At 39.6% G+C, this 21,038-nt stretch overlaps 3 protein-coding genes across 11 annotated transcripts; all 3 read left to right on the forward strand.

Annotated features, from left to right (window-relative positions):
- Window positions 1-1,228: 1,228 nt before the first annotated feature.
- LOC131023595 (pentatricopeptide repeat-containing protein At5g48730, chloroplastic) lies at window positions 1,229-5,151 on the forward strand. The gene is made up of 3 exons (XM_057953141.1): window positions 1,229-1,709; window positions 3,412-3,818; window positions 4,175-5,151. The coding sequence occupies exons 1-3, from the start codon at window positions 1,338-1,340 to the stop codon at window positions 4,851-4,853; spliced, it is 1,458 nt and encodes a 485-aa protein (XP_057809124.1). The 5' UTR covers window positions 1,229-1,337; the 3' UTR covers window positions 4,854-5,151.
- A 299-nt stretch (window positions 5,152-5,450) lies between these two features.
- Window positions 5,451-16,556, forward strand: LOC131023602 (chromatin modification-related protein EAF1 B-like). Of its 9 annotated transcripts, none has more exons than XM_057953178.1 (24): window positions 5,467-5,808; window positions 6,722-6,921; window positions 7,012-7,066; window positions 7,138-7,235; window positions 7,325-8,777; window positions 8,883-9,002; window positions 9,129-9,296; window positions 9,696-9,884; window positions 10,064-10,144; window positions 10,360-10,417; window positions 10,493-11,016; window positions 11,105-11,158; window positions 11,589-11,652; window positions 11,730-11,926; window positions 12,034-12,087; window positions 12,188-12,268; window positions 12,372-12,509; window positions 12,660-12,776; window positions 13,170-13,273; window positions 13,422-13,637; window positions 13,716-14,085; window positions 14,259-15,438; window positions 15,538-15,980; window positions 16,117-16,556. In XM_057953178.1, the coding sequence occupies exons 2-23, from the start codon at window positions 6,782-6,784 to the stop codon at window positions 15,894-15,896; spliced, it is 5,820 nt and encodes a 1,939-aa protein (XP_057809161.1). In that variant the 5' UTR covers window positions 5,467-5,808; window positions 6,722-6,781; the 3' UTR covers window positions 15,897-15,980; window positions 16,117-16,556. The 9 variants fall into 9 exon arrangements, with proteins under 9 accessions (XP_057809135.1, XP_057809143.1, XP_057809130.1 ...); XM_057953185.1 differs by having other exon boundaries at window positions 16,122-16,556; XM_057953152.1 differs by having other exon boundaries at window positions 5,451-5,808; window positions 14,259-15,980.
- Window positions 16,557-19,471: 2,915 nt separating this feature from the next.
- LOC131023651 (uncharacterized) lies at window positions 19,472-21,038 on the forward strand. The gene is made up of 2 exons (XM_057953197.1): window positions 19,472-20,264; window positions 20,365-21,038. Exons 1-2 carry the CDS (start codon window positions 19,760-19,762, stop codon window positions 20,910-20,912), a joined length of 1,053 nt encoding a protein of 350 aa, XP_057809180.1. The 5' UTR covers window positions 19,472-19,759; the 3' UTR covers window positions 20,913-21,038.

A 21,038-nucleotide genomic window follows, 5' to 3' on the forward strand; every position in this document is an offset into this window, starting at 1 on the left:
CTAAAAAATAATAGCTGAAAAAAAATCTAGGATTATTTTAACAAGAAACACTAAATTATTGGTAACAAATCAGTACTAATATTTTGAAACAAAAAAAATTAAAAAAATTTCAGAATAAAACTATATGGTTTATATAATTTTGGAAAATAAAAAAACCAACAAATAAGGAAACAAAATAACTGAAAAATTAGAAAAAAAAACCATAAATTTCGGAAATCATAAAACAGAAAAAAAACAAAACAATAAAAATAATATATTTAATGAGGGATAAATTAGTAAATCAATAAATCACTAAAAACCGGCCCATCTGGGCTAAATGAAAAAAGTCGATTTTTTGCAGGTGTCCAAATATCAGCACCCTTTATATAAATATACTCCCTCCATCCCACAAGCTTAGGCTTGTTTTCCTTTTTTGAATGTCCCATTTATATAGGCTTGTTTCCATAAAAAGTAATATTTTTTTACTCATTTACTATTATATCCCTATTTAATTCTTTAATTTACTTCCACTTTAATACATCATTAAATAATAATATGGGCATATTAGGAAATTTACTTATATATTTTCATTTCCAATGATTTTTCTTAATCTTTGTGAAAATTCCAATCAGCCTAAGCTTATGGGACGGAGGGAGTAGTTTTTATTGAGTGAAAATTTAAAATGCCATATTCCTTAAGTTATATGTGAAAAATGCACTCTTTTATAAACATACGCATTTTATGCCCTATTCTTTAAATACCTTTTGATTTGATGGATTTGCTTGGATTTTTGTGCAAGTCTTACACATTTGACTGATTTGTTGATCGATTTGACAGCTATTAGTCATAAAAGTCAACAATTTGACAGCTATCAGTCAAGAGTACATATGATCGGTGGATGGCTAGATCATGTGTCCACCTGAGCGGACACATGATTTCATCGGACGAACACATAATTTTATCGGTCGGACACATAATTTGGGTGCTAGATCATGTGTTCGGTCGGTAAAATCATGTGTCCGTCCGAACGGACCATGATCTAACCACTCACCGATCATATGTACTCTTGATTGATAGCTATCATATCGTTGACTTTTATAACTGATAGCTGTCAAATCGGTCAATAAATCAATGTGTAAACTTTTTATAAAAAATTAAGCAAACACATCAACGTCAAATGATAAAATAGGTAGGGCATAAAATGCTTAAATTTATAAAATTGAGCATTTTTCATATACTCCTACTATGTAAGGAATTGCTTATTACTAACATATTTTTATTTGCCATAAGTATTTCCAGATACACAGCAAGCAGCAGTTATCAGTGGAGGAGCTTGGTGGCTGCTCCAATCATCAAACATGGCGTCCCTCCCCGGCCCCACCAATCCCTTACCGCCGTCATTCAGCCGGCGGAACCGAACCCAAACCTGGATTAATATCAGTATGAAATCCGACCAGCAACCGTCAAACGCCCGGGAAAGCGGAAACATGGTCGCTACGGCTGAGAGAAGATTGGACCCTGCCAAGATGAAGGAGATAGAATATAGGGAGAGAAAGGAGGAAACCAACAGAAAGATAGCGTCGAAGAAGGCCATTTCCATTATTCTGAGGAGAGAAGCTACGAAAGCAGTAATCGAGAAGAAAGGGGGTTCCAAGAGGCTGTTGCCGAAATCTGTTCTTGACGCCCTTCACGAGCGCATCACCGCTTTGCGATGGGAGTCTGCTCTCAAGGTCTGCATTTGATTTCGATTTGGGGCTTGTTTGTTTGGCGTAAAGTTTCCACCTTTTTGTTTGAAGATTTTTTTTTGGGAAGAATGGGTGAATTCTGCAAACTTGAATGTTATATGGTGGATGTGTGTTTCCTGATTATCTGTTTTGTGGGAGTGTGTGTGTGTGTGAATTGAGTGTGAATCAATAAGAGATGGAAGATCTTTGAGTGGCATTGATTTCTAAATTTGGCTTGTTGCCTTTGGTGTGAAATACTGCCATCTGATTCTGATGTGGTTTGATTTTAGTGAAAAATGTGAAGTGTGGTATTTGAATGTTATCTGTTTTGCGGGAGCGTGTGTGTGATATTGAGTGTGAACCAATGAGAGGTGGGAGAGCCTTGAATGGCATTGATTTTGAATTTGGCTTGTTGTTGCCTTTGGTGTGAAATACTGCCATCTGATTTTGGTGTGGTTTGATTTGATTTGACTGGAAAAATATGAAGTGTGGTGTTTGAATGAGAGTCTGTGAGAGATGGAAGTTTGTTTAGTTGGAGTGGCATTAGCACTGAATTTAGTTTGCCTTTGGTGTGAAAAAAAATGGTTTGAGGCAGGATGTGTGTGGTATTTGAGTGTGAATGTGTGAGAGGTGGAAGAGTTGGCTGCCGTTGGTGTGAAAGATTACAATCTGGTTTCAATGTCGGAGGTGATTCAAGAATTGAGTATAAAAGATGAAGTGTGGTATTTTAATGTAAGTCTGTGAGAGATGGAAGAGCTTTGGCTAGTCCGAGTGGCGTTAAAGTTGAATTTAATTTGCCTTTGTTTGAAATAATGAAGCTGATGAGTCAAGAATTGAGTGAAAAAATGGTTGGGGCAGGATACATGTGGTGTTTGAGTGTGAGTGGGTGTGGGAGAGTGGCTAGTTTGGTTGCCTTGGTCTGAAATGTTACAATCTGGTTTCAATGCTGAGGTGATTCAAGAATTGATTGAAAGAGATGAAGTGGGGCAGCATGTGTGAAGCATTTGAGTGCGAATCTGTGAGGGATGATGGAAGTGTTTCTGCTGGATCGAGTGTCAGTTGCATTGAATTTGGGTCCGCCTTTGGTGGGAAATACTGCAATCTGATGTGGCTTGATTTGAGAGATGATTTGAGATTTGGGTGAAAAATACAATGTGGGGCAGTGCACGTGTGATATTTGTAGGGTGACTGCAAGAATTGAGTGAAGAAGATGAGCAGGGGCAGTCTGTGGGTGGTTTATGCCGTTTCATCGTGTCTCCTATGTTGCAGAAGTTTTGATTTGAGAATGAGGTTTAGAAGAATCATGCTTCCTACTATGTTCCCACCATGAACATTTGTAAATCATAAGTTTCTTGATGTGGCTAGATCAAGAGATGGGCAGTTGGAGTTCAAAGAATCCTCGAAGCATGGTAAAAGTGTCGTACAAACTCAAATTATACGCAGTTTTACATAATCGGATAAAGAAAGTGCACGAGGGGAACTAGAAAATGGAATAAGCTGGAGGTGTTTCTTCTGCAAAGGGAAAGAAAATGCAATTTTTTTTGGGAAGGGTGTGCTCATGTTTGTTCTTTTTCCCTTCTTGACTTACTCTTTATTGAGATTTCTAACAATGACTTTGCATCAGTTAAGTTATTTTGAAAAATCAAAGTTGAATTTGAGGACGAGAGATCTAATTGATCCCGACTCTTTCTTTACATAATGTTTTCAGGTCTTTGAACTCCTGCGCGATCAAGTCTGGTACAAGCCGTATGCTGGTATATATGTGAAGCTAATCACCATGCTCGGGAAATGTAAGCAACCCGAGATAGCTCATACCTTATTTCAGGCAATGATTGATGAAGGGTGTGTGGCGGACCGTGAAGCTTACACTGCTCTCATGTCTGCCTACAGCCGGAGTGGCCTTTTTGATAAAGCGTTTTCCATCCTCGACCAGATGAAAAAGATCCCTAACTGTCGACCTGATGTGTTAACGTACTCCATCCTCATAAAGTCATGCGTGCAAGTTTATGACTTTGACGCAGTTAAACCTCTCCTTTCAGAGATGGAAAAGCAGGGGATCAGACCCACCACAGTAACGTATAATACTCTCATCGATGCGTATGGAAAAGCAAAGAGGTAATTCTCTCTTTCCCTTTACTGGTTTAATCTTTAGGTCACCAAGGAGAGAGAGGGGGAGAGAGAGAGAGAAGTAATTCTCTCTTTCCCTTTGCTGGTTTAATCTTAGCTCACCAAGAGAGAAGTAATTCTCTCTTCCCCTTTACTGGTTTAATCTTTAGGCTCACCAGGGAGAGAGAGAAGCAAAGAAGTAATTTCTCTTCCCTTTACAGGTTTAATCTTAGAAACCAAGGGGGGGGGGGGGGAGGGGAGAGAGAGAGAAGCAAAATGCTACATTTGGTCTGAGATATGAAGCATTCATTTCAATGTTTTTTTTTTTTCGAAGAACATTCATTTCAATGTTTTAGTGGTAACAGGTTCGTGGAGATGGAATCGGTGCTCGTGCAGATGCTCAGGCAGCCCGACTGCCAACCCGATGTCTGGACGATGAACTCGACGCTCAGAGCCTTTGGGGGCAGTGGGCAGATAGATATGATGGAGAAGTGCTACGATAAGTTCCAGAAAGCCGGCATTGATCCCAGCATCAAGACATTCAACATACTGCTCGACGCCTACGGGAAGACAGAGAACTACGAGAAGATGAGCGCGGTGATGCAGTACATGCAGCGATACCACTACTCATGGACGCTCGTCACCTACAACATTGTCATAGACGCATTTGGGAGAGCCGGCGATGTCAAACAAATGGAGTTCTTGTTCCGGCTGATGCAGTCGGAGAGGATCAAGCCCAACTGCGTGACTCTATGCTCACTCGTGCGGGCTTATGGGAACGCTGGGAAACTCGAGAAGATCGCAGCCGTCCTGCGCTATGTCGAGAATTCCGATGTTACTCTTGATACCGTGTTCTTCAACTGCTTGATCGATGCCTACGGCCTGATGGGATGCATCGCCGAGATGAAAGGGGTGGTCGAGATGATGAAGAGGAGGGGATGCAAGCTTGATAAAGTCACGTATCGGACAATGATCAAGGCGTTCTCAATGAACGGGATGACCGGTCATGCCAAGGATCTTCAGAAAGAACTCCGTTCGATGTAGATGTGCATTTACTTTGTATGATTGAATGCATCGCGGAGATGAAAAGAGTAATCGAGACGATGAAGAGGAGATGTTGCAGGCTCGAAGCTTGATGAGGTCATGCATCGAACGACGATCAAAGCGTTCTATGAACGGGATGATCTTGATAGATGAAAATAGTATATAGGTTAATTCAAGTAATTGAGCTAGTTTGATCATCTACTCTTCAAATTCTCAATCTTATCGATCCAAGATATCTCCTTCCTGCGTTACATAACTTACATGTAAAAGTAGTCAATATAGTCATATATTATTGCAATGTTGGTGAACTTTAAATTATGCCAAGTTAAATGGCTAATCATTAATTATCATATCATTAAGAAACATAATAGTAGCCGTTAACTTTTACAAATTTTCAATTATGTATTATGTACATACATTAAAAAACGAAATAAAAATAGGCCCGAATTAGAATTAGAATTTAAAAAAGGCCCAAATTCGAATAAAAAAGATCTGGCCCAATTAAATCATTCTGGAGCGTAGCCCACATTATCGTAATTCCTACAGAGCGAGCAATGTCCGAAATAGTTCATACCAATTTTTTACAGAGAAAAAACTAATTAAATAAAAAAGAAAAATAAATTGCAAATCCTTTTAGAGAGAGAAAGTGAAGGAGCACGAAGACGAAAGAACGGACCTCTAAAACTCTAAAGCACATTTTTACATTAAATTCTCACGCAGAACACACACTGGCATATACATACACGTATTTTGTCTATCTATCAACCTCCATATTCATATTTTTGGTAATGCTTTGATGAATTTCACGTAATCTAGGGCACAAATAGTCCCTTTGCTTTGAGTTGAGGTACCTTGTGCATCGAAAGAAAAACCCTAGAGCAGGACCAAAATTCTGAGAGGCCTCACGTTTTACGAGCCCTAGATTGCAATTCGTTCCTGCCTAGTCGTAATTCAGGTAATATTTTCGCACTCCCAGCTCTGGAACCCTAGAATTATGAGCTCTGCTCAAGTTCGTTCCAACCCTAGAAATTTTCCGCGCGATTATTGATTGAATTGGGGGTTTAAATTTGGGGAAATCAACATGGAACTGCCGATTACGTGTTTCTTTACATGCATTTCGGTTGAATTGCTGTGAGGGTTTGTGGTATCGAGCTGTGACATAATATACGAGCTCGTCCAACTATTGGCATTTAAGTAGTTATCCCTTTAGCGTATTGCATGCTGAATGAGTTCAATTCTGATTTATGTACGTGCGTTATTATTTTTCTGGAGCTTCAGTTGTGTGTTTGTGAAACTTTGAGCATGAGAGGATGGATAGTACGGTCTGTGAGGTTGCCATTGGGAATATTTTAGTTGACGCATATCTGTTTTGAACATGTATGCATCTTTTTGAGTGAGTGTTGAACCGAAGTAGGAGCCAAACTAGAGCCTTGGAATGATCTTGGTTAAAGGAATCTAGTTAACTTTGTCTGGCGTTAGTTGAAGTCAGTGACTCAGCAATGTGCCATATGGCTTGATTTAATGCCTACCATCATTTTAGTTAGGTAACAGCAGATGCACATTTAATCAACACTTATGACACTTTTCATCTTGTAGTTCTGCTCAGTAGGTGTTCTGGAATTCTTTATATATTTTGATTAGCAGGGGAAGGATATTGTCACTCTTTTCTGTTCTTTACTTCTTTTGAATATTCGGACATATATGATTATACTTCTGGCCTCTTTCTTTGTTTGTGCCACCTGTCACATTCAGTTTGCTTTTATCAATGTATGTGCTGATGCTGCTGATAATTAGATTATGCAATCAATTGCTTTCTTCTGTGTATTCTTTTTCTTAATTAACTTGCAATATCTTTTACTCTTTTTTAGTAGGAGTTCTTTTCCATGTTAATGGTGGAGACCATGTGTAACAGTTGAAGTGGGGAATGCATGGGATGTAGTTCAGCATCTGTTCGCATAGTCAATGCCGAAGTTGATTCTATGGGAGGTGTTGTTGAGGGCGGAGTTGGAATTGCAATCAAATCTTCTCCGCATAAAGTAGCAATCGAGAAGGTTCAAGTGGAGCTCAGGTAATGATGCTATTCTGCTTTACTTTTATATGAGGTCAACTATGAGATCTTATTGTCATGTTCTGGTCGTTCCGTTTTCTCTTCCTACAGGCAAGAATGTGGCGTTCGGGATGAACGAAAAAGAGAATTGGATTTTCTTGAGAAGGTATGTTGATTAACTGTATTGCCTTTTCTAAATAGTTATCTGTGGAGTCCTTGATTGTTTTCTGTTTTCAGGGTGGAAATCCCTTAGATTATAATTTTGGGATTGTTGCTTCAGTTAGTGTTCAGTCTACTTCAATTACTGGCCAACATCCTGACCAGTTTGTGACCAGGTACCTTTTACCAGATGCTTTTATAAGTTGTGTAATCTGGCTTCCAATTCTGTTGTTCTATTTGCTCAGATTTTTGTTCTGCATTATAGTGAAGCAAAAGGCAGTCTTGCATTTACAGCATCACCTCATGGAGACTCTGTTGAGAGTAGTGGTAGACCTGGGACAACTCCTTGTGATCCCAATAGTGCTGATAATCTCTTGTTATTTGATGCTGAAAATGAATTTTCTGAAGGTGGTAGGAGTTTGTTGCGTAGGAGTAGTGTTATGCAATCTGAACAATCTTTACAAATGGATGGGGGTCTTAAAAGTCGGGAACAAGGGGATTCAGCCACTTTTTCTCTTCCTAGAAAAGCATACAAGAGAAGGAACAGATCCCGACCCAATCGTGATGGAACTAGGTCGAGTTCTACTGATGTAAATCCTGCTCACGGGTTTCATGGAGCTTCCCTACCTTCTCGTCATGTCCCCAAGGATGTTGAAGTATTGACATGTGATGCAAATAATCAAAATATAATGTCAAATCTGAATTCAAAGCCTACAAGTCCAGGTAATGATATCCTTCCCAAGACTGTGGCAACAGATTGTCAGGATATTGGGTTGGATGAGTTGAAGTCTTCTAAATCAACCAAGGACCATATACAAGGTGTTTCCTCGGTTACTCCATCAGATGTTATTGCTTCTGAGAACCCGTTAAACGGTCAGCTTAACCAACAATCACTTTTAGTGGTCGCAGACACTCTTAACCAGATAGATTCTAATGGGCCTAAAGCAATCCAGACTGTAGAAATGACTTCTGCAGCCATTGAGTGTCAACCAAGTGCAACTACTATAAAGGTTGAGAATCAATCTACTTCATGCCAGATTAATGGTTTTGGCAGAAAGATAGGGGATGATACCATGACTGACACTCATAATAATGGCGCTTCCCATGACATAAAGCTTTTGGATTCTGAGTCGTCTTGCACGCAGACCAGTCTAAGTATTGATGGGAACAATGACAGTGAAATGTGTACTGTAGTGAGAAATCTTGAGTCTAATGGGAATCTTAAAAATCAAACTCCACTAGATGGGATGACTGTTCCAGAAAGTGACAAGTTTGAAAAAGAAATGAAAGATACAGAAGGGATTAACAGCTCTGCTTTTATCAACAAGGAGTGCGCTTCTGCTTGTCATAGTAAGCTGGATAAGGATTCTTTACTGCCCCCAAAGAATGAATTAGCTCAAGTGGAATCTGCACTGGAAGACAAGGTGAAAGATCAATGTATCAGTGAGGGCACGGAAGCTCCTATCACCACTCAATTAGAATCTGGGTTGAAACCCACTGTTCCTTTGGTTGATAATCCTGGACAACCCAAAGAAACATCTTCGGATGTAAGGCATCAGGAAACTTTTGATCTCTCAAAATCAGAGCTCCCTGACGTTGCATTTTCAAATAGGGTTTCTACTGTTTCCATTGAGGCTCAAACTTCTCCTGGGTCAGACTCAAAATTGACGAGCAAAATTGATGAAGATTCAGTATTGAAAGAAGCACAAATTATAGAGGTTATCCTACAAGTATTTGTGTTTAATTTGTGTCATATATATGTCTGAAGACTATCTTACTTAATTCATTTTTGGATAAAAGGATCTAATACAATTTGTAAATAGGCCAAACGCAAGAGAATTGCAGAATTGTCTGTTGTAACATCTCCAGTAGAGATTTGTCAGAAATCTCATTGGGATTATGTACTTGAAGAAATGGCGTGGTTGGCTAATGATTTTGCACAGGTTTGACTTTATTTATAGCTCTTTTATTCCTAATGCGGATATCTACGTGATCCATTAGGAAACTGCCTTAAAACTTTTATCGAATATTCATTTTTGTAAACCTTCATGCTTTGCATTCTCATGTAGGAGCGTATTTGGAAACTAGCTGCTGCCTCTCAAATATCTTACCGAGTTGCTGTCGCTTCTCGATTAAGAAAACAAGGAAGCCGTTCTGGCTTGGATGCAAAGAAAGTTGCCCATTCCTTGGCTAAAGCCGTCATGGAGTTCTGGCACTCTATAGAGTTGCAAGTTCAAGTATGCCCAAACTTTTATTGCTTTATTGCCTCTGATCCCTTTTACTGCTTAGTGATGTTGTGTAGCTTCCTTTTTCTCAATTTTATGCATCGTCTTTGATATGACATGATATTTGTTAGAGTTGGAAAGAAATCATTGATCCCTGACTTTCACAGTGGGTTAAAAAACAGTACAAATTTGATAAATGTAAACTAGGTGATCATATGGTTTTATGAGTGCAATTACTATTTTCCTTAGCTTTTCTAGTATGTCAGTCAGCTTCCTGCTTCGTCTACCTTTTTTTAAGGCACAAATTGGTTGTTGTTAATGCCAGCACCTTAACTATGCCTCAATGCCTTAAAATATACATGATGATTTTTTATTTTTGTATTTTAAAATTTTTTATTTGGTGGTTTGCAGGAGACAAGCAAAGAACTGGAGCAGCATTGCCGAAAAAATGGGTCCCTTTCAATCCGGTCTTATGCAGTGAGTTTCTTGAAATGTGAAAGACCAGATGTTTTCAATAACCAAGCAGAGGTGCCGCTAACACCAGATAGAATATCTGACTCTGGAATACTGGATCTCTCTTGGGAGGATAGTTTGACTGAAGTATGGATCATCCCACAATATCTCTATATATTTGTTTTCATGAGAATCTTCCCTCTCCTCTCACCCTGTAGACACATGCATATCCCGTCTCCCAGATAGTTTGTTTAATCTTTTCAATAATGCTTTGAACTTGCCTTGTTTGCTCATTTACTTACTCTGTTGCCTCCATTATCATTCAGGAGAACCTTTTCTACACAGTACCCCCTGGAGCTGTAGAGGCCTACAGAATGACAATTGATTCTCATGTGTCTCAGTATGAGGTAAGCTTGTTAATGAAGCTGCTTGCATTATTGTTTATATCATTATCTATATTTTTTTGCTTGCTGCATGTTTTGCAATTTGTTTCTATTCGATTAAAGGGATATTAGTGAACTGATCAGTGAATATTACATGAAGATTATCTTATCTTATTTTGCTTTTTGGTGGTTGGCCTTCCTAATATTCAATTTTCTGAATTATTCTAATTGCTTCTCAGAGAATTGGGAGTTCTGCGCAAGAGGAAGTGGAGACATCTGCTTGTGATGCTGCAGCAGGCAAATCTTATTCAATTTCTGCTTGTTTGTGCTTTCACTTCTGATTATGATTTGACTGGAATTTTTTTGCTGCAGACTTTGAATTTCATGATAATGGGTATGATGAGGATGAAGGAGAAACAAACATTTATAGCATGCCGACGGCCTTTGAAGGTACCAAATCTTCAAGATATGGCCAAAAGAAGCGGAAACATTTAGTGCAAGCATATGGTGCAAGGCCATATGAACTGGGCTCTGATCTGTTACCTATGCAGTCTTCAGAAAATAGATTAGTAACTCCACAATTTGCTATACTGGCAAAACGGCCAGGCAGCAATATTAATGTGTCAATTCCTACAAAACGTATGCGAACTGCTTCCAGGAGAGTTATCAGTCCTTTTGGTGCTGGGGTATCTGGAGGTATTCAGGTTCCAAATAAAACAGATGCTTCAAGTTGTGATACGAATTCATTTCAGGATGATCAGAGCACCCTACGTGGTGGATTGGTCGTTCCAAATAGCTTGGAAGTTGAGTCAGCTGGGGAATTTGAAAAGCAATTACCATTTGACTCTGCTGAAGTATCAACAAGACCTAAAAAGAAGAAAAAAGCAAAGCATTTGGTACACTATAACATGCACTGTTATTTGTATTATCCTCATTCTTGTGAACATCTCAAATTATTGAACTCAACTTTGGCACTTTTGGCAGAATACCACATATGAACAGAGATGGCCGGTTGATTCAAGCTTTCAAAATGAGCAGGTGAATCATTTTATATCAGTGAATGCAGCTCTTTCTTTAGTTTGTACAATCAAAGTAGGCCTGTTGGTGCACTTCACCTGTTGATTAGATTCCTTTTCTTGTTTCCCAAAATATCACTTAAAACATTGCAAAAGATGGAGAAGTTAGATGTTATACCTGAAAATTAGGTAGACTGACATCTGCTTTCTTTATGTGATTAAAACATTGGTTGGTTTAATTGTTAAGATATGTAAATCTTATTGGAGTGTCATCTGAGCACTATCTAGCCTGACAGGATAGTATGATATTTCCATCACAAAGTGTAGACGTCTTTATACAACAAAAACTTGGTACCAATGCATTTTATTAAAATTTCTTGAGAGGATGTTTACTTTCTGGGTCCTTTGGTTGTTTATCTTATATTTTCATGTGTCTCTATTTCGTCCATCAGTTTCATAGGGATCTTTATCAAAAGAGGACTGAGATTCATCAGCCTGAGTTAAATGGAAATAATGGTAAAGATTGTCATTATTATAGACATTAAAGTGTTTGTAGATACACGCTTTCTCATCCATCTATATCTCCTATGAAGGGCTACTGGGTCAACACATTGCAAAGAAGCCGAAGCTTATGCGGCAATCACAAGATAACTCTTTTGACAATATCCCACCAAGTGCTCTGTCTGTTCCTTCTCCAGTCGGTTCCCAAATGAGTAATATGTCCAATCCAAACCAGTTCATTAAAATGCTTGGTGGTCGGGACCGGGGCAGGAAACCTAAATCTCTGAAGGTATTTATGCAGATTGCTATTACCTTTTTCCTGTTCCACAATTTTACATCCTGATGCAACAGCATGCAATACAAACTCTTAACTCAAGGCATTTTGATTTCTTTCAGATGCCTTCTGGGCAGGCGGGGGCAGGAATTCCGTGGTCACTCTTTGAAGATCAGGTTCGTTTATATGTAGTATATAATATGCATGTATTAGCATACAGATAGTTTTTGTTCAGAAGCATGGCGGTAACATAAATATGTTATTTAATTATGTTAGGCCCTTGTTGTTCTCGCACATGACCTTGGGCCCAACTGGGAGCTTGTAAGTGATGCTTTTAATAGCACTTTGCATTTCAAGGTAGGGTTACTCGAAGTTTCTCATTTACAACTTTGTTGAAAAAACATTTTGTAGTTGATATTAATTATCTCCTTGTTTCATATGATTTTGCCTTTTTAATCAGTATATATTCCGCAAAGCTAAAGAATGCAAGGAGCGGCATATATGCTTGATGGATAGAAGTTCTGGAGATGGGGCTGATAGTGCTGATGACTCTGGGTCTTCGCAACCTTATCCATCTACATTACCTGGCATTCCAAAGGTAAAGTGCCATTTTCTCGATTCCTTGTTTGCTTGGGTAATTTTATTCTGATTTACCATGTAATATTTCTTCCCAAATCCTTTCTATTGCCAAGCATCTTATTATCTTGCAGGTGATGTGATAATCATTTTCTGTTTGCCTGTCATGCAGGGAAGTGCCAGACAGTTGTTTCAACGTTTACAGGGGCCAATGGAAGAAGATACCCTTAAATCTCACTTTGAGCAGATAATTGTGATTGGACAGAAACAACTTTATCGGAAAACTCAGGTATTTTCATGAATATAATGCATTTTCTAGGTGAATCATTTAAAGATAAGAAGGTGTACATGGGGTGACTTTCAAGATATTTATTGTAGTATCCTGTTGGGACTTTTTATTGACACCCTCGGCAGAGTTCTATCATCATGTGGTCATCGCATAATTATCTGTCGTCTGTTTTAGAGCGTTCTCTTCTATTATGCTTTATTATGGGATACTTTCATGTTAACTATGAATTCTTAATCTATGTTAAATTTTTCATTGCACGATTTTAGCAATATCTCTTCCACTTAATTCAAACCATTCTTCTTAATTAGTGCATTGATTTGCTTTGTTTTCTTGTTTAATTTCCTTGATCTATCTGTTTAATGATTTTTTTTAATCAATACGATTTCTTTTAAGAATGATAACCAGGATCCAAAGCAATTCCAGCGGCCTCACAGCTCTCACGCAATTGCTCTTTCTCAAGTTTGTCCAAATAATCCAAATGGAGGCTCTGTTTTAACGTAAGCCTTGCAACTATGTTGCTTCTGTGTCTTTTCATGTTAAGTTTCGGTTTCGCATGTTTTGCAATTATGCAATTTGTATGCTGAAACTGTATTTAAGTATAGTTGGAACTCTCTCTCACATTTCACAACCCTTGCTTCTTTGTAGGCCTCTAGACCTGTGCGATGCGAACTTTTCTGGGCCTGATGTACTTCCTCTTGGGTATCAAGGGGCACATTCTAGTGGATTGGCTATTCCTAATCAGAACACCATGACTCAAATGCTTCCGGCATCTGGTGGCACTGCTGCATTGCAGGGAGCCTCAAATATGATGATTGGCAATAATTTCTCATCTTCACCGGCTCCACTTAATACATCTGCCAGGTAAGGATTAAGGACTCAAAATTTTGTCATTGATTCTGTGTTTTCTAAGGCCACATTTCTTTTCATTTATTCATGCAGGGATGCTAGATATGGACTTCCCAGGTCAGGATCATTACCCGCTGAAGAACATCAGAGGATGCATCTCTACAATCAAATGATAACTGGTAGAAATATACCACAATCCAGTATCTCTGCTCCTGGAGCCGTTCCAGGAACTGATCGTGGTGCTCGTATGCTTTCGAGCGGCAATGGCATGGGTATGATGTCTGGTGCTAACCGGAACATGCCTATAGCAAGGCCTGGGGTGCAAGGAATTCCTTCGCCATCTATGGTTAATTCTGGCAGTGTGGTTTCCCCTGGTTTGTCATCTGGAAATATGCACACTGGGGTAGGTGCTGGTCAGGGAAGCTCAATGGTCAGACCTCGTGAAGCTTTGAACATGCAGCGGGTAAGCTTTGGACATTTTATACATGTAACTGCTAAAAGCATTTCCATAATTCACATCTTTATACCAAGTAGGTTTAGCGTAAGTCTTCCAACATGGTTGCATTCCTGATCTTGTTTCTGTCTTTCTTTCTCTGCCTCTAATAATTTATGGTTGTCTGGGCACTGGTGTTGCAGCCTGGCCTGAGTCAAGATCCACAGAGGCAAATGATGGCGTCTGACCTTCAGACGCCTGGCAACAGCCAAGGAGTGTCTCACTTTGGTGGATTAAGTTCTTCTTTTACTAACCAGACGACTTCACCGCCTGTGTCATCTTACCCTCTTCATCATCAGCCATCCCATCCGATGTCTCCACAACAGCCTCAAGTTCTAAGTCCTCATCAGTCACATTTTCAAGGACAAGCAAATCATGCTCCCAACACCCAGCAGCAAGCCTATGCATATCGCTTGGCCAAAGAGAGACAGCTGCAACATCGTTTTCTGCAGCAACAGCAGCAGCAGCAGCAGCAGCAACAGCAACAGCAACAGCAACAGCAACAGTTTGCTTCATCAAATTCTATGGTGTCACATGTACCGTCACAGACTCAACTTCCTGTATCGTCATCTCCAATGCAAAATAGTCCACAAGTACAACCCCAAACAAGTTCTCCACCGGTGACATCTACTCCTTCGATGAATGCAATGCCTCAGCCCCAGCAGAAACATCAAATGCCAACTCAAGGAGTTTCACGAAATGCTCAGTCTGGTGGCAGTGGGTTAAACAATCAGACAGGTAAGCAGCGGGCAAGGCAACCACATCAGTTTTCGCAGGCTAACAGGCAACATCCTCAGCAGCGACAGCAGTTACAGGCTCAACAACAAGCTAAGGTTGTCAAGGGAGTTGGTAGGGGGAATCTGATGATGCACCAGAATATCTCAACTGATGCCGTCTTACCTAATGGAGTTTCGACAATTACTGGGAACCAATGTTTGGAGAAAGCAGAACCTGCTGCCAACTCTATGCAGAGTCAAGGTTCGTATACTGGTTCAGCACAAAATTCTGTGCAACCATCAAGGCAATACATGGCTTCGCAATCCAATCAAATTCAGAAAAAGATGTATCCCGGCCAATCATCCTCATCATTGAAACATCCTCAACTGACGCCTCAGTCTGATAATAGCAATCAAAATCATGGTCCTTCTGCTGCTCCTCCTGCTTCGTCTGCTCCCCAGCCGCCCAGTTCATCTTTGGCTGTTACTGGGTCAAACAACCAAGCACCATCTCACCAGAAGTTTGTGAATCAAAATCAACCGGCTCTTCAGAGACTGGGTCAACCAAATCGGAAGATTACTCCGGACCCAACAAGTAATCCCCAAGGTAGAGATTCTGATGTCAATCATCATCCAGCAAGCAGCTTTGCTGGAATGGATGCAATGACAACATTACCTCAGGTTTCTAACAGCGGTTCAAATGCAGTTCCAGTTGCTTCACAATCAAGTTCTCATAAGTGGCATCCTTCTGAACCATTAGTGGATGCGAATGCATTAAATTCGCCCAAAAGCTTGGTCTCTATGCCGTCTAACTCAAGTGAGCCTGTGCCGCAAGCAGGCCAAGGGCTTGGCCAGAGACCACCTTCCAGCTTGCCCATAGCTAGGCATGACACTAATGCACCAAGGCAACAGCCGCAGCAATCGCTACAGCCTCCCTCTCCGGTACCCCAACCTCAGCAGCACCAGCAGTCACTGCAGCCGCTACATTCTCAGCAGCAGGCGCAGCTTCTCCAAGCAGGGAGTGGCAATTTGTATGGTAGGTCGAGTGACACTAGATTGGAATGAATGAAGGCCACCCAACACATAGGCGCGACAAATATTGGTCATGCCCATATTGGGTCAACATACCCTTGAGATAGCAGTGTACAGGTAACATTCATGTACGCTTCCTCAATTTTAGTTTCATTAAGATTCTTACATGCTTTTATCAATTCATAGCTATATCTGGAACTTCAGTTTTCTCGCTGGTGAATTTTGCCTTAATTGGGTGTTGCATTTTGTTCAGAGAAGCTCGTGGGTAGCAAAAGGGTGAGGGGAAGATGATCACTGATCGGTGGTAAGACTTCTCTACAAATCGTAAAGATGCTCATCGATCAAATTCTTGTTAGTATGCTGTGTATATTATTTAGACAAGTAGGGATAGGTGTACAGTGTGTTTCACATCTCCGTTAGGTGCTGTCAATTATTTTTTGGTGCTCGTCTGAGGAGCTAATGTTTTGGTGACGCCTGTGTAGATCAGTCATGTATTATTGGCCGCAATGCGTAGGAGCTCGTTAATATCTTGCTTATATGGCCGAAGGCTATGGAAATTTTGTGAATATTAGTCTCTCCTTGTGTATACACTAGGCCGCAATTTGTCCAAAATAGTCATCATCCTCTGTGCCTGCAGTTTCCCACCAACAAAACTGGTTAATCTTATTGGTCGTTGCACCATTTGTTTGTTTATTATGTATCTTCGGCTTTATACCACGCGCTGTGTGAGTTGATGAGAAGGAATACGTCGATGCACAATGGGAAGTGCTCGACTCATTAGGGTTTAGGGCTTAGGGTTAAGGTGATATGAATGTTATGCATTAATGGGTTTAGAAGTGTAGATTTTTATTAGGGAACATGCTAAGAAATTTGTCATTAGTTTATTGGTTGGCGAATAAAAATTTGATATTTTTAGCCCACAAACAAGTCTGAAAGCAAATAAGATGATAAATCAACTATAGATCTTAATGATCTAAAAACTGAAAATGATTCATATTTTATATTCTAAGAGGTGTTTATATATATATATATATATATATATATATATATATTATATATATATATATATTAAAAGATGAGTTTGCTGTTATATTGATGATTTATAGTTTTATTTGCTCAAAATGAGATTGACTTAAATTATATATATATTATGCATCATGTGTTGCCATAACTACCCTCCAAAAAATTACTCCCTCCGTCCCAGTATTAATGGCTCGTTTCTTTTCGGCACGGGTATTAAGGATAGTTATATTAAGAGAAAAATTGTATGTCCCACATGTTTAATGATATGATTAATTAATCTTAAATATTATTAATAGAATAACTTCTTTTCTTCCTCAATCATGGCTGTCGCTGGTCGCCGCCACTCTCAACACCGGCGAGGCCGCCGGCGCCGGCGCCTTCCCTTCGCCTCATCTGAACTGTCGTCTCCCTCCACCCTCGTAGCCATCCACAAACATCTCAAACATCAAATAAATCATCCACAGATCCGAAAAAATTAACCATCCGGGCATCCATAGACATCTTGAATCCATCCACAGTTCCGAACAACAATGACGAAAGTAGCTACCCAATCAAACTTAACCATAAAAAGTGCTACAGAATCGGAGAAACATTGACGCAAATGGATCGAATCAAAGTCAAATTACGGCGAAAACATGGTAAACTAAAAAGTAAATTGACATATCTAAATCCAAGAAATTTAAGAAATCTCCATTTGCAATTAAAACCCTAGCCTGAAATCGCGGCTACGGCGAGGGGGTGGAAAGAGGCGGGAGGCGACCGCTGCATTCGCCACCTAGTCTCTTCTTTCCAGATATGAGGAGGAAAGAGTTGCGCCCTCACCTTCGTCTCTTCTTCCTCAGCACCGGCGACACAGCAGAACTCTGGCGATACAGCAGAGGGAAGGCGATGGAGGATAGGGAAGGAAGAGAGGCGAAAGGTGGAGGGCGCTCTCTGCCGCCGTTGCAACAAGTCCGGCAAGCGAATCAGTGGAGGAAAATGTGGCGGAGGAGAAGGTGGCGGAGGTAGAGGCGGCGAGGGTGGAGAAGCCGAGAAGGTGAGGGTGGAGTAGCGGTGAGAGAGAGCTGAGATAAGAGGTCGTCTGTTAGTTTTTAGGAATAATTAGGAGTATTTTTGGCCTTTTGTATTATAAGAATAATTAGGAGTATTTTTGGCCTTTTGTATTATAATTAGTGGGAGTTAATTGAGTTCTAATCATATCTAAAATAGGAAACAGGCCATGAATATTGAGACAACCCAAAAAGGAAAACATGTCATCAATAATAGGACGGAGGGAGTACATAACATAAAAAAACTTTTTTCTTTCATAGAAAAAACTCAATCATGGTGATCACAATTTAGAATTCTTTCTATTTTAATTTGTCTCCTAATTTAGGATTCCTTTATATTTTTAGTAAAAATACTCCATACAATCATATAAAATATGAGCTTCTTACTCCACTTTAATAACTTTAATACTCTCATCAAGGTGAGACTTTTATTCCACTCACAATATATTCAATCATTTTGTTAAATCAGTGTTATTTTTAAATGGATGCTAAATTGAGGGAATGAATGTTCACTACAACAAAAAATAAATATTGAGGCACTTAGGTAGAGACACTTTTTTTTTTATCAAGTGTCTCTAAATATATTTTTGGGGCAATTAGTATATACTAATTAGGTATAGAGGCATATAATTAATAATTTCATTAATTAACATTTTTTGGCGGAATGACTCGCGCTACTCCAGATTTCTCTCTCATTTTGGCAGAACAACTCGCTCGTTCTAAATCACTCTCAATTTCACTCAAACTCACCAATTGCTCTTTTCACTCCTTTATCACATTAATTTTTCAATTTTACATTAACGTTAAAAGTTCAAAATCTGAAATTCTTTCAGTTTTTCACCATTGCCACCGATATCTCCTGGAGCAGCACATCTCTTGCACCGCCCGACATGCCGCAACTGCGCCGTTGTCACTGCTGAGTGGCCGATTTCTGCCGACGTGCGCCGCCAATATCCAACAGCTGCTTTCAGCCACCGTTGCGCCTTCTGCCCACACCCTAGGCATTTATTTTTAGCCCTCAATCATGATTAAATAATAGCTATAATATAATATTATAAATAATAATAGGTCGTTTTCCTTGTTTGATTATCAATATTTTTTTCTCGTTTGATTATCAATATATTTTGTATACTTAGATATATTTAGTTTTCTTAAGTATTGTTTTTATAAAAATGTTGTTTTGAACTGCTTTTTGTAAAATAATTTATGCTCTACTTAGTTAAATTAAAAAACAAATATTCCACCATCTAAAGCAATTATAGTCGTATTACTTATCTTAACATATTCGATTACGAATATCTATAAATATATAATTATGATATACTTTTTTATAATTTAAAGAACAACCCATACCTAACATGTTATAAAAATATTAATTAAATAGTATTATATTAGATATATATATATATATATATATATATATATATCAAATATATTTTTAATCAATTAATATATTCATATAAATATATAATTTTATATAATTTACAAAATTAACCTTAAAATAAAATATGTAATTAATAGAAATAAAATAGGCAATCTACATTTTGTTTTCAAAAACTTTTTCTATATATTAGTATTAGTATAGAATTAGAGTTGTGTGATAGTGTACCGTTAACACATGAAATTTAATAGGATTAGCGCGTTGCACATTGTTTGCAGCAAATCAAAATCATATTAGAACTGTAATTCATGTTCTATAAGGAATCTGAAACAATTCCAACCCCTATATATGATGATCACTTACATTTTAATCTTACATCTTATTTTCAACATTCTTAATCTTCTTCATACGTAACAAAACACGAGTATTTAGTTTGCTGAAAAATGGCGAAGTTTGATAGTAAATTGAGAGAAGATTTAGTTCTGACGTCAAATCTGAGCGCTGCAGTTGATGGAGAAACATATGTTTCGAGGGATTCCGGCAGCCACATTCCTCCACCGCCGCCGCTTTACAAGTGGCAACTCCCCGGTTTCTTCGACGGCGTGGAAGACGATGAAGTCGATACAACCTTGAGTTTGAGGACTCCTGGTAGTAACAACACCAATAAATCAACAGGTAAAACGTCGGAGCCCCAAACATCCGCCGCCGCGCACACTCCCCGGTGGAACCTGCCCAGTTTCTTCGACGGCTTAGAGGAAGACGAAGTGGATACAACGTTGAGTTTGAGGCCTCCGGGCAGCACCAACAACAAATCAACAAAGCCGCCGGAGAAGGCTAGTAGGCCGGAAGAGGCCGCCGAGACCTCTGCCAGAAACATTCGTCCTCCACCGGTGGTGATCAATGCGGTGCCTCTGCGGTGTGCCCTGCCCGCCCTCGCTGATCATCCAGGTACGTAATTTACTTGTTCAATTATACTCATATTTTATATCTTCCGATATTTATATATAAACTTGTAATTTCTTTTGTTCAAAAATATACTAAATTTCAGTTGAAGCCTCCGTCCACATTCCTCCGGTGGTGGAAATCAATGCGACGCCTCTTCGGAACAAAAAGATAAGAAAGAGTAGCGGAGATAAAAGCAGGATAAATAAGAGGAGAAGGAATGAAGAAGATGAGCGTCCGCCGATTCCGAGCCAGGGGCTGCTGCGGGCCGTAGAATTGCAGAGCGGAAGCGTGCCGGAGTTCTTGTACCGGAAGAGACTGGAGAAGTGTGATGTGTCGAGGCACCACAACAGGTTGCTGGTGACGGGGAGCGAGAGGCTGATTGGGTTCCTGAGAGAGGAGGAGGCGGCGGCGGTGTTGGACGGAAGTGGGCTGACGTTAGTGGGGGTTGACGGCGGAGGGAATGTGTATGACAATTTGGCGATGAAGAAGTGGGCGAGCTTGAATACGGTTGTCATCAACTCCGGTTGGAAGGAAGTGGTTGCTAAGAATAATGCCCAGAAAGGTGACGTCGTCGAGATTTGGGGTTACAGATCTACAGAGAATGCCAACTCTTGCCTTGGCTTTCAGTTTCGGGAGAGAGGAGACAATTAATAATCCCCATGCTTCAACTTCAAACAATGCTGCTTAGTTACTTAGCCCATGAATTTTTTTATTTTCTCATTTATTATTTGTGTAAACAATTTCGTAGCCAAGTTAATTACAATCACACTGTCAAAC

The sequence above is a fragment of the Salvia miltiorrhiza genome, chromosome 1, assembly GCF_028751815.1.
Source record: "Salvia miltiorrhiza cultivar Shanhuang (shh) chromosome 1, IMPLAD_Smil_shh, whole genome shotgun sequence".
Lineage (NCBI taxonomy): Eukaryota > Viridiplantae > Streptophyta > Magnoliopsida > Lamiales > Lamiaceae > Salvia > Salvia miltiorrhiza.